We start from the raw sequence: 13,019 nt of genomic DNA, 5'->3' as shown, positions 1-13,019 counted from the left end.
CAGTAAAGTCGGTGGAACGGCACGTATAACACTCGTTGAAATAACGATTCACTGAATATCGAAAGCATTGTAAGCCTAGGGCCGAGTCATCAAGGGTGTAATATCCCTGAGACACGCTGTGTGGCACGTCTTAATCCACCGAATATGGTCGACCGAGGTGGCACCATACTGAGTGTCAGCATTGGCAGGTTGCCAGGGCATTCCGAGTCAGACCCTCCTAATGCACGTGAAGTGACGCGTAAACGGTCATTAGACAAGGAATTTGAGTAACATAACTCCTCGTCGGATGTCGGATTGCACACTCAGCTCTGGTTCAGAGTAGATGAAGGTTGGGAAACCTGTGAAGCTTGGAATCATACATGTTCCGGCCTATAAGAGTCTCGACATCGAGACAGCGAAGACGCGAAGCGTCCATAAGTTCACAAAGTGATACTATCGAGCAGTTGCATTGTTAATGGTGTGACTGGGAGCATCGAGGGAAAAGGTAGCCTTGAGACAAATCCTTCGTTACATGCTCTTAAAGAGCTAGACGAAATGTCTATTGATGAGTGCGGCCGAGCCTTAAAGGCTGGCAACTTAGTGGTCATTCGACCAGAATTAAGTTTATCGCTTCTGGGTGAAGCCGTCCTGGAGAACACAAGAGCGGCATTAGTGCGCGTGTGGAGCATCGATCCTTAAAGATCCCACGGACCCATTCTATTCCTTAGTCAAGGAATTCCAAGGTATGGTGTGTATCAACCCACCATCTGTTTTACCTCCGGGTAGAGGTGTCCGTCATGAAATTGACTTGGTTCCTGTGGCCAAATACTGTGTTACACGACAGTAGCCTATACCAAAGTAACATTGTGACGTCAATGACAATTTCTTCCGTGCTAGCACGAGGCTGGAATGGTGCGAGAGAGCAAATCTCCCCATTCGACACCGACATTTTGTGTAAAAGAACAAAATGGTAATTGGCGCATTGTGCATGCTTATAAGAAGCCAAATGACCAGCACAAACACCCATTTTCTAGAAATGATGTTCTCCAAAAAATATATGGTGGGATGTGCGATGCACAGTGCACTTGACTTAGTCCATGGTTATAACCAACTGATCAAGCGAGCTAGCGATATCCCGCTTACAGCGGTAAGCACCCCAAGGTATGCATCGGAAGTGGTTGGTTATGCCACAAGGGCGTTCCAACGCTCCGGCAACGTTTATGTGTCTAGTGACGCGATCTGGAAACCACATAGACCATTTGCGAGCAGTGCTAGAGTGCATGCGCACAAATAAATTGTATGCCAATGCCTCTAAATGCATTTTTGGCGCAGAAGAAATTCCCTTTTCAATGTGTTTCATTGGTAAGCAAAGCCTAGAGCGGATCTCGCTAAAATAAAAGCCATAGTGATTTGCCGGTTCCTTAGATCCAAAAGGAATTGCATAAGTGGTTGGATTTTGCCAATTATTTACACAAATATAGCGAAAATTACGCTGATATGGCTAGGCCATTATAAAATTTTCTTTAAAAGGATACGGATTGGTGCTGGACTAGCACCGAGAATGATGATTTTTAAGTAGTAAGCATAGTCGTATCCATGCCCCGATTCTGGCTTTGCCAAATCCAAATTGGCCTTTTAGCGTCGTTTGTGACGGTGTCCCCATAATTCTCCTATCATGTCAATATCCTTTTTAATATGAACATTATTTTCCAGTATTGCATAAAGATAAGTACAATCATTGAATGATGCTTGGAGGCCTTGAATGTCGTGAACTGAAGCTCATATCCGGATTTTTCAGCTTGTTTTAAAACTACTTATTAGCAGCGGCGTTTTGCTGATGTTATGTGCCGGCTTTGCTGCCACGCTGAGTGACAAAACGATAAAAAAATCATTGGGCGCATTAATATTAACCAATATGTACTTTATGTCACTTAAGTAATGAGGCTTCAAAAAAAAGATCTCTTTCTTTCTTTTTTGTGACGAAAATTATATCTACTATCTGCTTTGGACAACCGTGAGAAGAAATTCACACTCCCTTTTAAAACAGCGCGAATCAGTCAAAGAAATCAATTGAGCATGGCAGTTTCCCCGAACAAGAAATTCCGTGAAGCTTCGCAATTAGACCAGCTTAAGCAGTATACTACTGTTGTAGCTGACACGGGAGATTTCGACCAAATAAAAAAATACAAGCCGCAGGATGCCACTACCAACCCTTCCTTGCTATTTAAAGCCGCTCAAATGGACCAGTACTCGGCCCTCGTAGACGACGCCGTCGCTTATGGCAAAGGCCTGTCGGCTGACTTGTCAGAAAAGGAGCGTCTGGGTTTCGTTGTTGATAAGTTGGCAGTAAACTTTGGTTTGGAGATATTAAAGGTCGTGCCTGGCTATGTGTCGACCGAGGTTGATGCTCGTATGAGTTTCGATACAGAAGCTACCATAGCACGTGCCCACCGCATTATCGAGCTCTATGAGAAGGCTGGTATCAAGAAAGACCGTATTCTTATAAAGATTGCCTCTACATGGGAAGGAATCCAGGCTTGTAGACACTTGCAAAAGGAGGGGATTTCCTGCAACATGACGCTACTGTTTGGCTTTGCCCAGGCCGTGAGCTGTGCAGAAGCTGGAGCTACGCTCATCTCTCCTTTCGTAGGGCGAATCCTTGACTGGCACAAGGCCAAGACTGGGAAGACGAGCTACGAGCCGCACGAGGATCCTGGCGTTGTGTCAGTGACCAAGATATACCAGTACTACAAGAAGTACGAGTATGAGACGATCGTTATGGGAGCGAGCTTTCGTAACACCGGTGAGATTACCGAGCTGGCCGGCTGCGACCGCTTGACGATCTCACCGGCTCTTCTTGAGGAGCTAAACACGGCGACTGCCAAGCTGGTCAAAAAGCTTGATCCGGAGACAGCTATTAAGGCCTACACGGGTGAAAAGATTTCTTATGCCGAAAAGGAATTCCGTTTGAGCATGAACGAAGACGCCATGGCTACGGAGAAGCTCGCTGAGGGCATCCGCGGTTTCAGCGCTGACATCGTGAAGCTTGAGCAGATTTTAAAGATCATGCTGAGCGCTTAAGAAGAGCGCATAGGCTTAGCTTTAGCATGCGGCGCGCCAAGGGAAGAACCATCTCTTTCGTATAATCTGAGATTAGATCGCAATCAAAATATTACCTAAATGAAGTACGGTTTACATCTACAATATTATTGGTGCGGGTTGATAAAGCAAAAAAATGGTCAACTTTGGCGACGAGTTTCAGCTAGGCCGCTGGTTCAATAACAGCAGCTGCTCTAGTAGCAGCGCGCACGCTACCGACAGCGAGGACTGCGATGCTGCAAATTCAATGGATGACACAGTGGCGCCGTCGTCAAGCGGGAACGTGGCCGAGTGCTACATTTGCCATGTACCCAATCCTGAGTTTATGTCTACTAATTCGGTTAAAAAAGCTCCACCTGTGCCTGTGTGCTCCGTGAGCTGCGAGGCTAAATATCTTGACATGAAGGGCATGCGGCCTTCCAGTGACTCGCGAAACGCAGATCCAACCCAGTGCTTTATGTGCCAAGCTTTTAATCCCGAGTATTCCATTAGCTCGCGCGGAATCGTGACCCCTGTGTGCAGTAAAGAGTGTGAGAAGGCCTTCCTTCGTCGAAAGAAACAGCGTAAGAGCGTGGAAGGCGATAGTGCTGCTATGTCTGCGCGCTCTAAAAGTGATGCAACGGAGCCAGCGCTGCGCCAGCGACGCAAGCTTACGTTTCTGGGCGACCAGCTGCTTGACGGCTCGGACAGCAATGGCTATAAGAGCTGGTGGTTGGGTGCCCTGACCTTCTACGATTATGTTTACCAACGTCATGGAATGTGGCATAGTTACTCAATCAGCAACGACGTGCCCCGTGTCGATCAATGTCTGATCAAGTTCGGTAAGCCATTAAATTTGCTTGATGTCTGAAAATGATAGTCATTATATTTCCTTCTTGCTCCTGGATTACTGGGGTCTAACTTTAGCAACTTGCAACATCTATCGCGAGCTGGATCGCAGCACTGCGTACCTTCGAAAGTATGTGCTCCGATGGCAAAAATCTCATCAAGGACGCTTGGGCCTGCGCGAGGTTCTGTGGATGGCAGTTGTATTTCGGTATTGTAATCGACTGGAAACCTTTTACAAGCTTAAGGGAATTCCCAGTTCTGACGACTTTTTTCAATTTAAAAAGCGGTACGAGTCTTCTTAACTTGATGTCATACACAGAACCTAACTTGTGAATACTTTTGTAAAACAGTTTGCAAACTTTGGCAAAACGCGGTGGCGACTGTGATCTTTTGGCCGGCGATCGAGAACTTACGGTAGATACGTACCTCGAGACACTTGAAAATTTCTTGCAGAACATTGATGAGATCACAGTGGCCGTGAAGAGGTGTAATACCTCCGAAAACACCTTTGAGGCCCTCCGCAAGTTTAATAATAACGTGCTTGGTTCATTTACGAGCTGGCAGGTGGTGTGCGATTTAATGGAGCTGCACATGGTGGCCGACGATTTCACGACGGACAAATTTGTCTGGCTGAGCCTTGATGCTAGAAAGAGTCTTATTCAAATTTTTGGCAAAAATCGTGCGCGCCCATCGGAATTTGTTGCGCTTACGAAGCTGCTGCAACAGCGTCAGCTCCAGGGTTTCCAGGCTCTTCAAGTGGATTTTCCATTTTTCATGAATCAAAAGATAAACTTGAAAAATATTGGACACGCGCTGCATAGCTTCCAAGTGTACCGCAATATGAAACTATTGGAAGCTAAGCGAATAGACAAGCAAGAGATTGGAACTTCGCAGCCTGTCTTATACAGCTCACGGACTTATATGATGGACTCGGAAAACTGCGAGGTATGCATGCAACCAGAAAACGAGGACGAGCTGGTTCTGTGCGATATGTGTCAGCGTATGTTTCACAAAAACTGTGTTAATATGAAAGAGCTTCCCCCGGCTTCATGGGTGTGCACAGCTTGTAAAAAGCTTCAAAACTATCCTCATGAAGGTTTGGTGATGGAACAAGAAATCATTTCTATCGAGTGAACAAGGGAGCTTGTGCATGGTAAGGTGTAGCAGCCTCACGGCAATATGTTAAATTACACACATCCTTAACATATTATAGCTCACGCGCATTTAAATTTCGATTCAGCTAATGCTTTTTTAGTAGACCGAACGTCATCCTTTCGTTCCCATCGATTTTTCATGACTTGATAGTGGGAATCATTTTTCCAAAAGTAATAAAACGCGATCACGTCACTGAGTGTCTTCCTGCGAATCTTTAGGCACAGCATTAACAACTACCTTTTAAGAATGTTCATATACTTTAAAAGCACGTACTAATTCAGCAATCCGAGAAAAATTCTTGCCGTAACACTCGATAGCAACCTCGAATATTCTGATCTCAAAGGGGGTCCACGTATCTATTTATCACATCATAGCAACTTCATTTAGATCTCTCAGTGTAAAAACTTAAACATAACAGCAAGCTTGCCTAGCACAAATGAAGCACGCAGTGGAGATATCCCTTTCAAGCCTTGCTGAAAGTAGGTGATCCGCTGTAAGCCAAAATCAGATAAATTGTGCTTCTTGCGGTATGTTGCGTAAGCCGATTGGGGAGCGTACATAGCCCTAGCAGCACTTAGAAAATCTTGAATATGTAAGTGTTGCTCTTAGCAATACATTACACACACCAGAAGAATTTCAGTTAGGCTTGTAAAGCACTTCGTTGCTGCGTGTGGCAGAGACTTGCCTTCAGTACGTACTTTGAAGACGATCCATCAGCTTGAGCGTCTCACTCGATACATCTGGTTCAGGTTCTGGCAGGAAATCATCCGACAAATTGCCGTCTTCTCGATTTCTGGCGTGCGGTCCCCGTTTTTTCCAGATATAATAAAATTCTATAGTATCCCTGACACCTTTTTCTGGGATCTACCAAAAAAATTAAGAAGGCTATCTAGTCCATCATTCACTTTTCGTTCGTACTTGTTCAGCAATTGCATAAAAATCCTTTCCGAATCGCTCATAAGCCTCTTCAAACAAGCCAATTTCAAGCCCAGTCCAGTCATCTTCAACAGATTAGCAACTTCTCGTGAGAATCGAAAAAACAAGAAAATTTCAGAACCTATTTGTTTTTCAACGACGTAAATACCAAAAACTTGGTGCGCACGAAGTGGCGACATGAGCGCTGCCAGAGCATCAAATGTTGAACAAGTTTTCATTCCAAACTTCCAGCCACAATAACAAGCAAACGTTAAGCATTGACGCCTTATTCTGTTAAAGAAGCCTTGTCTTGCTCACCAAGTTAGGCTTCATCTTCAAAATTGCCGCAGGACGCTTCAGCTGAAATTGCACTTCATACAAAGCTCGTGCAGCTCGTAGGTAACGCCGCGTAACATTCAGTTTCACTGTTCAGGACAGCCGCAACAGCTTTCGCGTTAAATATCAAGCGAGTCAGCGTAAATTATTCGGCACTAAATACCGTCTGAATTGATTACATCGAACACTTTGTCGTCTCGCCAAATGGATGCTGCACTTGCTATCGTATGCCCTTCTAAACCATCCAAACCGCTAGCTTCGTCACAACTACTGCTGTCAACCTACAACTAAATGTCAGCACCAGAATGGGACAAAACAATAACAATATTGGCAATACGTGATCCACACACCAAACGTGGTCTCTTTTGCATTCTCAGCAGTGCCGCCTTGTTTGGTGTCAACTTCCAGCGCTCGTCGAAGTTGGCCCCCCGCGACTCGCGACGAGACCGCGTCATTATATAAATATTAGAATGATATCCGAATAAGTACGAACACTGCACTTTGACTCAGATATGGTAAATATGGTGCTAACCGAACGAGTTCACAATGGAGCCGACTTTCTGCGCCGCTTGTCCATTGCGGATGCCAAGGTGCTGCTCGAGAGAACAAAGTAGATAAAGCGTCTAATAGGGAAGAGCTTGCTTAGTCTCTAAATATTATTGCATCTACCTTAGGAAGGAGAAGGAGAACAAGAACAAGGATATGCAGAAGATGATCAGCGTGAGATACCGAGATCTCATCGAGTCGGCGGATAAAATCATTAATATGCACTCGGCTGCTTTGCGGCTTGAGATGTCACTTAAGGAAATGCCTGATATGTGGAAAAAGATGGAGCAGAATTTGACCGGCACGCTGGCCATAGACGACCAACGTGGCAGTTTCAACGAAGACGAGACGGTCGCTTCTTTCAAGATGCCGCAGAGTAGTGTGCCAGGCGAAGTCGCGGACGCAAACGGTGTGGCATATCTGGTGGAGGCGAGCGAGGAAATGTGGCAGCTTCTGGATGCAGGAGAGCTGTTGCAGGCGCTTGACGTTTATCAGCTTGCTATGAAAGTCCAACTAATGTGCGTTGCGAAAGCTGCTGAATCGGATTATCCATTTCTTCAAGCCCAGTGGACGTGTATCCAAAGTTTTCAATCGGTATGTGTCCAATTGTCCGAAACTTTATTAATGTAGGAGCGTTAATACTTCTGTCGATGTTTTGTGTGCTTTGGTTTAGCGAATGAAGTTGTATGCTAGAAAGTACTTGAATTGCCGAGGAAAATCGAGTCGTTTCTATGCAAGTAATTTGTGCATACTTGCCGTGCTAAATGACTTACCCATTGAGGCCGACGCACTTTTCGAAATATTTCTCGAGTCTCGCTTTGAGTGGATAAAGCCATTTTTTCAGCGTGAAGAAAACGAGAAAATGTTTCAAGAAAATAGTAAAAAAACGAATTGCACACTAATGATCATGTTAAAATCGATTGGCATGACGATGACTCAGACGGAGGACATATTTGGCAATGGGAGCGAAAGCGGTCTTTTATCATCGATAGTTCAGCTTTCACCAGACTTCAAAAAAAATCTAGCGCAATTCATTTCGTCAGGAAAATTGCTGCAAAGGTTTAGCTCATGGTTTCAGCAGAATCGACACCAGGTATATAAAAACACTTCATACCCGCATAGAGCAATATATAGAGCATTTACTTTGTGTGCACGCAGATACTCCGAATAGCATTGCCGATTATCTTAAGAATTAATTCGATTTCGCAACTATCACGGCTACAGTTTAAACTAAATGCGGTCGATCACGAGAATTCTGGTTATCACAATTCTAAGCTTTGGGGTCAGATACTTAGCACAAATTGTGGTTGTCTGGAAAAGCATATTCATGCTTCTGCAAAATCTGTTTTCTCGATTCTCTTTGCCGATGCATTTCGAAAGCAAACACGAAATTTTGTGCAACAATCGTTTATTGAAGCCCTCGATGAGATAGTGCGTCAGATTCATGCGAGCTTGAACGACGCGGCTGCCAATGCTCTTAGAAGTGAGTATAGACTTCAAAATGTGAAGTTTTACAATTACTTCGAAAATATCTATGCGAAAACTGCCGATCTGGATGCCAGTGATCTTCAAAGTGTTCTAATTGAAGAGTTTCTGCGCACTATCGTTAAGCTTGTGGTATTTTTTGAGCAGGAGTATCCACTTTCGGGAGGAAAAGTTAATGCCGCAAGTGACTCAATTCAAGTTTCAATTTTCTTCTTCGGCATCTCGAATATATTGGCGGGAATCGTTACTGAATTTCATTGCCATATGGACAAGTTGTTTCCAGGAAGCTCAAGTGACGTCTCGATACATGAGGATGTCCCTCACGAATCAAAGATCAGCCCGATCTTTGATAAAAATTCGCTAAATGGACTTATTATGAAGGCGCAGCTAAGTAAAACATTAGAGGTGAGTTAAATATTATGCAGCCGAAAAACAAGCACATTTAAGGCTAAAATCGTGTGCTATGGACTGTGTGTAGGAAATTCTTGGATCTGAAGATAAGGATGTGGTGTGCTTTATTGATGAAGAGCTTGAACGTATGAAAGCTGTGGGCTTTTATTCGCTTTACCTTATTTCCGAAATAAAACTCAAAGCTTCGTATCCGCAACAATTTGTAAGCGTGCTACATAGATTGTCAACAAAGTACTGTGAAGCATGGGCTGCCATCGTTGTAGAGCAAAAGATTGAGCCGTTAAGAGAATTGATGGCTATCGAGCAATATGGTATGACCAACGAGGTACGTTCAAAGGTACAGAATTTTAAGATTTTGCGAAAATAAATTCATCGCCTTATGAAATTTAAGGAATGGATTGCTTCCCATGAGGGCTGGACTAGGCAAGTGATTGCCCATGAAGATCTTGATGGCGATCTTGAAGATTCTGCTTCCGAATGTGAGATGACTCTTGGTGAAGAAAAGGTGTGGCTCCCGTGGTGCGAAACGCCGGCAGTTTCTAGCTTTCTTTTCTCTTGCTGCTTTAGCTTAGACGATGCTAATCGAATGATTCAACACTCCATCGGAGCAAAGGCCAGACAGGTCATAATGATGCAGCGCACTATTCGTGAAGCTCTTCTGGAGCAAGTTACCATCGCCAGCGTTGCCGTGTACGACGCCGCAGTTTCACTTCTTGTTAATGCCAGCGCAAACAAAAAAGAATCAGTGCTAAATTTTGGCGAGTGCTGCATTCAGCAATTTCTCTTTGACATGTACTTTATACGTGCGGCATTAGGCATCTTTGATTTCGTTCGTTTTGGTTGGGGCGATGAACTGAAATCGGAAGAAATTTCTCCGAGCTTACTAAAGCTATTAAAATTGTTTGCGCGGATGCGAGAATTTATTGACCCGGTGGATTGGGAAATCTATGGACCGCAATTAATTGAAAACGTAGTGCTTCAATTTCGAAGAAGCAGACTTTTGTTTTCGTCGCTGTCAGCATCAAACGATATAAACAAAATCAGTAAGCAGCATTCCTCCTTCCCTGGTATTAGAAGTAACGAATTTATTGTTGTTACTATCAGATGGAAAAGAACTTGTTCTTGGAGCTCAAGATAAAAGGTCATTAGCACGAATCGCAGAACCCGTTTCCCGATTCTCTTTGCTTCCTGTGCCTTCAAATCGCCGTAAATTCCAACGTGCAACATCACGGTCAAAGAAATACTAGGTAATAGCACAAACCCCTCGAGAACATAGCTTCACTCTTTTTCAGGAACGAAATCGAGCGGGTAGTGCGTCTACGTCGTCGGCCACGACGCTGCAAAACCTGCTGTCATCATCTACGAGTTCAAGACTCTTTTCGACAGCCAGTTCTGGCACCAATTTGCTGTCTTCGGCTGCCAAAGGCATCGTGTTTTTTCGTCAGTAACGCAAATAATGTTTTTGAATGTTTTTGAAGTTACTTTATTTAACTTCAAATCTATCTAAGTATCTACTCAAAGAATTTCATGGAGGGACGCTTTGAAAACGCCCCCCATTGCTGATCGTACACCTTAACAAATGCCCCAATTTCGGTCTCCTTAACCGATTGATGTATGTTCTCGGAAAAATATTCCCTCGAAACGACTTCCAGCGTATCTGCTATCAGATCGCGAACAACGAAATTTAAACGAGAACCTGTCTGTTTAAAATCTGGGCCAGGATTAATCTCCAAAAGCCACACATTAAAGTCCGCATCTACCATGAAATCCACACCGTATACTTCAAAGCAGTTTGGCAGCGGCTGAAAAACTGAGAACTCGCCCTTGTAAGCGTCAAAGGTCTCCGCCGTGATGTGGCCAATATCCGCAAGGATCTTAGACTTCTTTCCTGCAGCATCACTGATTCCCTGATCAGTCATGATGATTTCAATGTCGTCCAGCAACAGCACGCAATCACTCTCAACAAAGTTAGTGTGACTCTGCTGCTGGAAAGTGTTGGTAATGTGCGAATAATTGTTGTGCGTATCGGCCTCGTTGTACTGCTCAAGAGCGCAAAGAACGAGGCAATGCTGGTACACGTACACTTTAAGACAGCCCAGTGCAAGTACATACACACGAATGTGAAATTTGCGGCCACGCAGCAGCAACGGCCGCTGAATGTACTCCTGTACAACCCACTCGCGGATGTCAGTCCATTCATTCACAAAGTTGAGCAAACTTTTATAGTCTTTTATCACGTTGACCTCAGCACCCTTGTTAGTAGCACTCGGCTTCATAATCCATGTTTTGTTATCTTTTTCGAGCGCTTGCTTCACCTCCCACAAACACGATTCCAGGCGTTGACAAAAGGAGATACCGAATTGGGACATGCTCTCGTCGTAAGCCTCCCACGTCTCCACAACCAAAGTACGCGGTAAGGCCTTGCTCAGCTTAGATTCTGGGTGTTTCACGATGTATTTGGATAAATAAATAGACAATTGGGCCTTGCGCGAGAGTCCCTTACGAACGCAATAAGCGTTTGCCACAACTTTCCCAGCTAGAATATTTTTCCAATCGAGATTTTCGTACTCGTCCCACTGCACCATACATAAAGATTTATGCTTAGAAAACGAAACAAATATGTCGAGCAATGAAATTTGTACAATTAGATCGGGGACTTCATCGCCGTCCTCTGTCTTAATTCTGTACATGGGGTGCAGTGCAAATGCGCGGTCTACAATAGGCGCAACGTATTCACAGGAGACGCCAATATGCGCCACCAATCCATCTTTGTAGCCTGAGGAAAAGTCGGCTGCCAGCAATCGGTACTTGACGGCACACGCAAGCTCGCTCATCTTCCAGTGCACAGGATCCTGCATGATCCGCGCAACTTCGACTCCACTTGACTGGATAGAATTGAAGCTTCTATCATCACGTCCGCATCGGACGGACAAAATAAAAAGGCTAACGACAGTATTTGTTTGGAAACGAACTTGATGTTTGGTGTAATTGGGTTACACTATGATTCTGAATAGCAATATTTCGTGGAAAAGCACTAAAAATATTAACTTGTTGGTATTTTTGCTCATTTTAATAAGCATTTAAAACTACTAGTTCATGTTTTTTGGTGCATTGCGCTAAAAGTCACCACCACTATTTTTGAAGTCAAAATTTATCCGATAAAGTCTATGATCTCGGTGATTTTTGATGTAGCCTTCTCGTACATGCCAAAAAAGACGAAACCTCCGATGCTAATCCACATGGTGCGCGGACCAACGCCCGAGAACAGACGCTTTAGACCCTCGTCTGTATACACCCGAGACAGAGTATTTAGCGTGCCCAAATACGGGACTCCTTTAGCGTCCCTTCCTAACATAAGCCGCGTTTTAACTACATCGAGCGGAGTCGTGATTGAAGCCGCTAGACCACCAGCGATCGAACCGCAGACTGCGCCCTGCAGCGAAGACACATGGCCGTTTTGTTTCTTTGACCACTGGTGCTAGATAAAGTAACATAAGTAATTTCTACTATTAGCAAAACAAAAAAGAGATAGCGTACCTTCAAACCCTCCCAGAGTGGAAATTGGATGAACGAAAAGGGAATCTCTCGTGCAATCATACTCCAGTACCCTCGATATAGACCTGCGACTCCTTCAGCGGCGCGGATCGTATTAAAAGCGTTCGGTAGCGACTTGTAGACACCAGTTTGCATGCGTTGTTTAACAGTCTCGGTTGGTGTTCGCACCAAACACGCCGCCTGACCACATACGGCATTAAAAAGGCTGACGCGATGGACGTGCTCGTACTCCATAGTCAAACCATTTCACCAAACGCAGCGGCCGTCACATGAACGAGTGGCGAGTATCGATAGTCTGGAGCGACCATGCCAATCATCGATTTGGAAGTTTCGTAGGTGCTGAAGAAAAGGGCGCCTAGAATATGACAGAGCAAGATGTATGTCTTACAGCAGTAAGCACGCTACGGCGGCATTTAAATTGACGAACCACCAGGAGCAGAGCCAGCAGCAGCAGCGGACAGGCCTGAGTAGATACCTCGAAAGCCTCCAGCCTTAAAGAAGCCGTGAGCCGACTGTAGTCGCGTCTTGATAGTGTCGAGTGGGAACAGCGCAATATCCACGGAAGTCCCCGCCACAGCTCCGCCCTAAATAAATCAATAAAGATATGAGCTTCTCCTCTTATTGTCGCCATATTTGCAGAAGACTCAAACCAGCAGGGCAGAAAAAAATCTACGCTCCGGAGGCGTGTCGGCCATTCTACGGAATTTGTC

The 13,019-nt window shown here is 44.7% G+C and overlaps 6 protein-coding genes across 6 annotated transcripts; 3 read left to right on the top strand and 3 right to left on the bottom strand.

Moving 5' to 3' along the window:
• Positions 1-2,055: 2,055 nt before the first annotated feature.
• On the top strand, positions 2,056-3,060 carry CCR75_001222 (uncharacterized protein; the record flags this gene model as incomplete). Its single annotated transcript, XM_067959326.1, has 1 exon — positions 2,056-3,060. One exon carries the CDS (start codon positions 2,056-2,058, stop codon positions 3,058-3,060), a length of 1,005 nt encoding a protein of 334 aa, XP_067820345.1.
• Positions 3,061-3,214: 154 nt separating this feature from the next.
• On the top strand, positions 3,215-5,040 carry CCR75_001221 (uncharacterized protein; the record flags this gene model as incomplete). Its single annotated transcript, XM_067959325.1, has 3 exons — positions 3,215-3,899; positions 3,985-4,192; positions 4,257-5,040. 3 exons carry the CDS (start codon positions 3,215-3,217, stop codon positions 5,038-5,040), a joined length of 1,677 nt encoding a protein of 558 aa, XP_067820344.1.
• A 1,793-nt stretch (positions 5,041-6,833) lies between these two features.
• Positions 6,834-11,611, top strand: CCR75_001220 (uncharacterized protein; the record flags this gene model as incomplete). The annotated part of the gene is made up of 7 exons (XM_067959324.1): positions 6,834-6,922; positions 6,987-7,452; positions 7,532-7,951; positions 8,017-8,748; positions 8,822-9,079; positions 9,146-9,821; positions 9,859-11,611. 7 exons carry the CDS (start codon positions 6,834-6,836, stop codon positions 9,999-10,001), a joined length of 2,784 nt encoding a protein of 927 aa, XP_067820343.1. The 3' UTR covers positions 10,002-11,611.
• Positions 10,266-11,612, bottom strand: CCR75_001219 (uncharacterized protein; the record flags this gene model as incomplete). Its single annotated transcript, XM_067959323.1, has 1 exon — positions 10,266-11,612. The coding sequence occupies one exon, from the start codon at positions 11,610-11,612 to the stop codon at positions 10,266-10,268; it is 1,347 nt and encodes a 448-aa protein (XP_067820157.1).
• A 141-nt stretch (positions 11,613-11,753) lies between these two features.
• On the bottom strand, positions 11,754-12,543 carry CCR75_001218 (uncharacterized protein; the record flags this gene model as incomplete). Its single annotated transcript, XM_067959322.1, has 2 exons — positions 11,754-12,232; positions 12,292-12,543. The coding sequence occupies 2 exons, from the start codon at positions 12,541-12,543 to the stop codon at positions 11,906-11,908; spliced, it is 579 nt and encodes a 192-aa protein (XP_067820158.1). The 3' UTR covers positions 11,754-11,905.
• A 2-nt stretch (positions 12,544-12,545) lies between these two features.
• CCR75_001217 (uncharacterized protein) lies at positions 12,546-13,004 on the bottom strand (the record flags this gene model as incomplete). The annotated part of the gene is made up of 3 exons (XM_067959321.1): positions 12,546-12,664; positions 12,737-12,893; positions 12,960-13,004. The coding sequence occupies 3 exons, from the start codon at positions 13,002-13,004 to the stop codon at positions 12,546-12,548; spliced, it is 321 nt and encodes a 106-aa protein (XP_067820155.1).
• Between the last annotated feature and the right edge of the window lie 15 nt (positions 13,005-13,019).

The sequence above is a fragment of the Bremia lactucae genome, linkage group LG1 (assembly GCF_004359215.1).
Source record: "Bremia lactucae strain SF5 linkage group LG1, whole genome shotgun sequence".
Taxonomy (NCBI): Eukaryota; Oomycota; class Peronosporomycetes; order Peronosporales; family Peronosporaceae; genus Bremia; species Bremia lactucae.
This window is presented reverse-complemented; position numbering and strand designations above follow the sequence as displayed.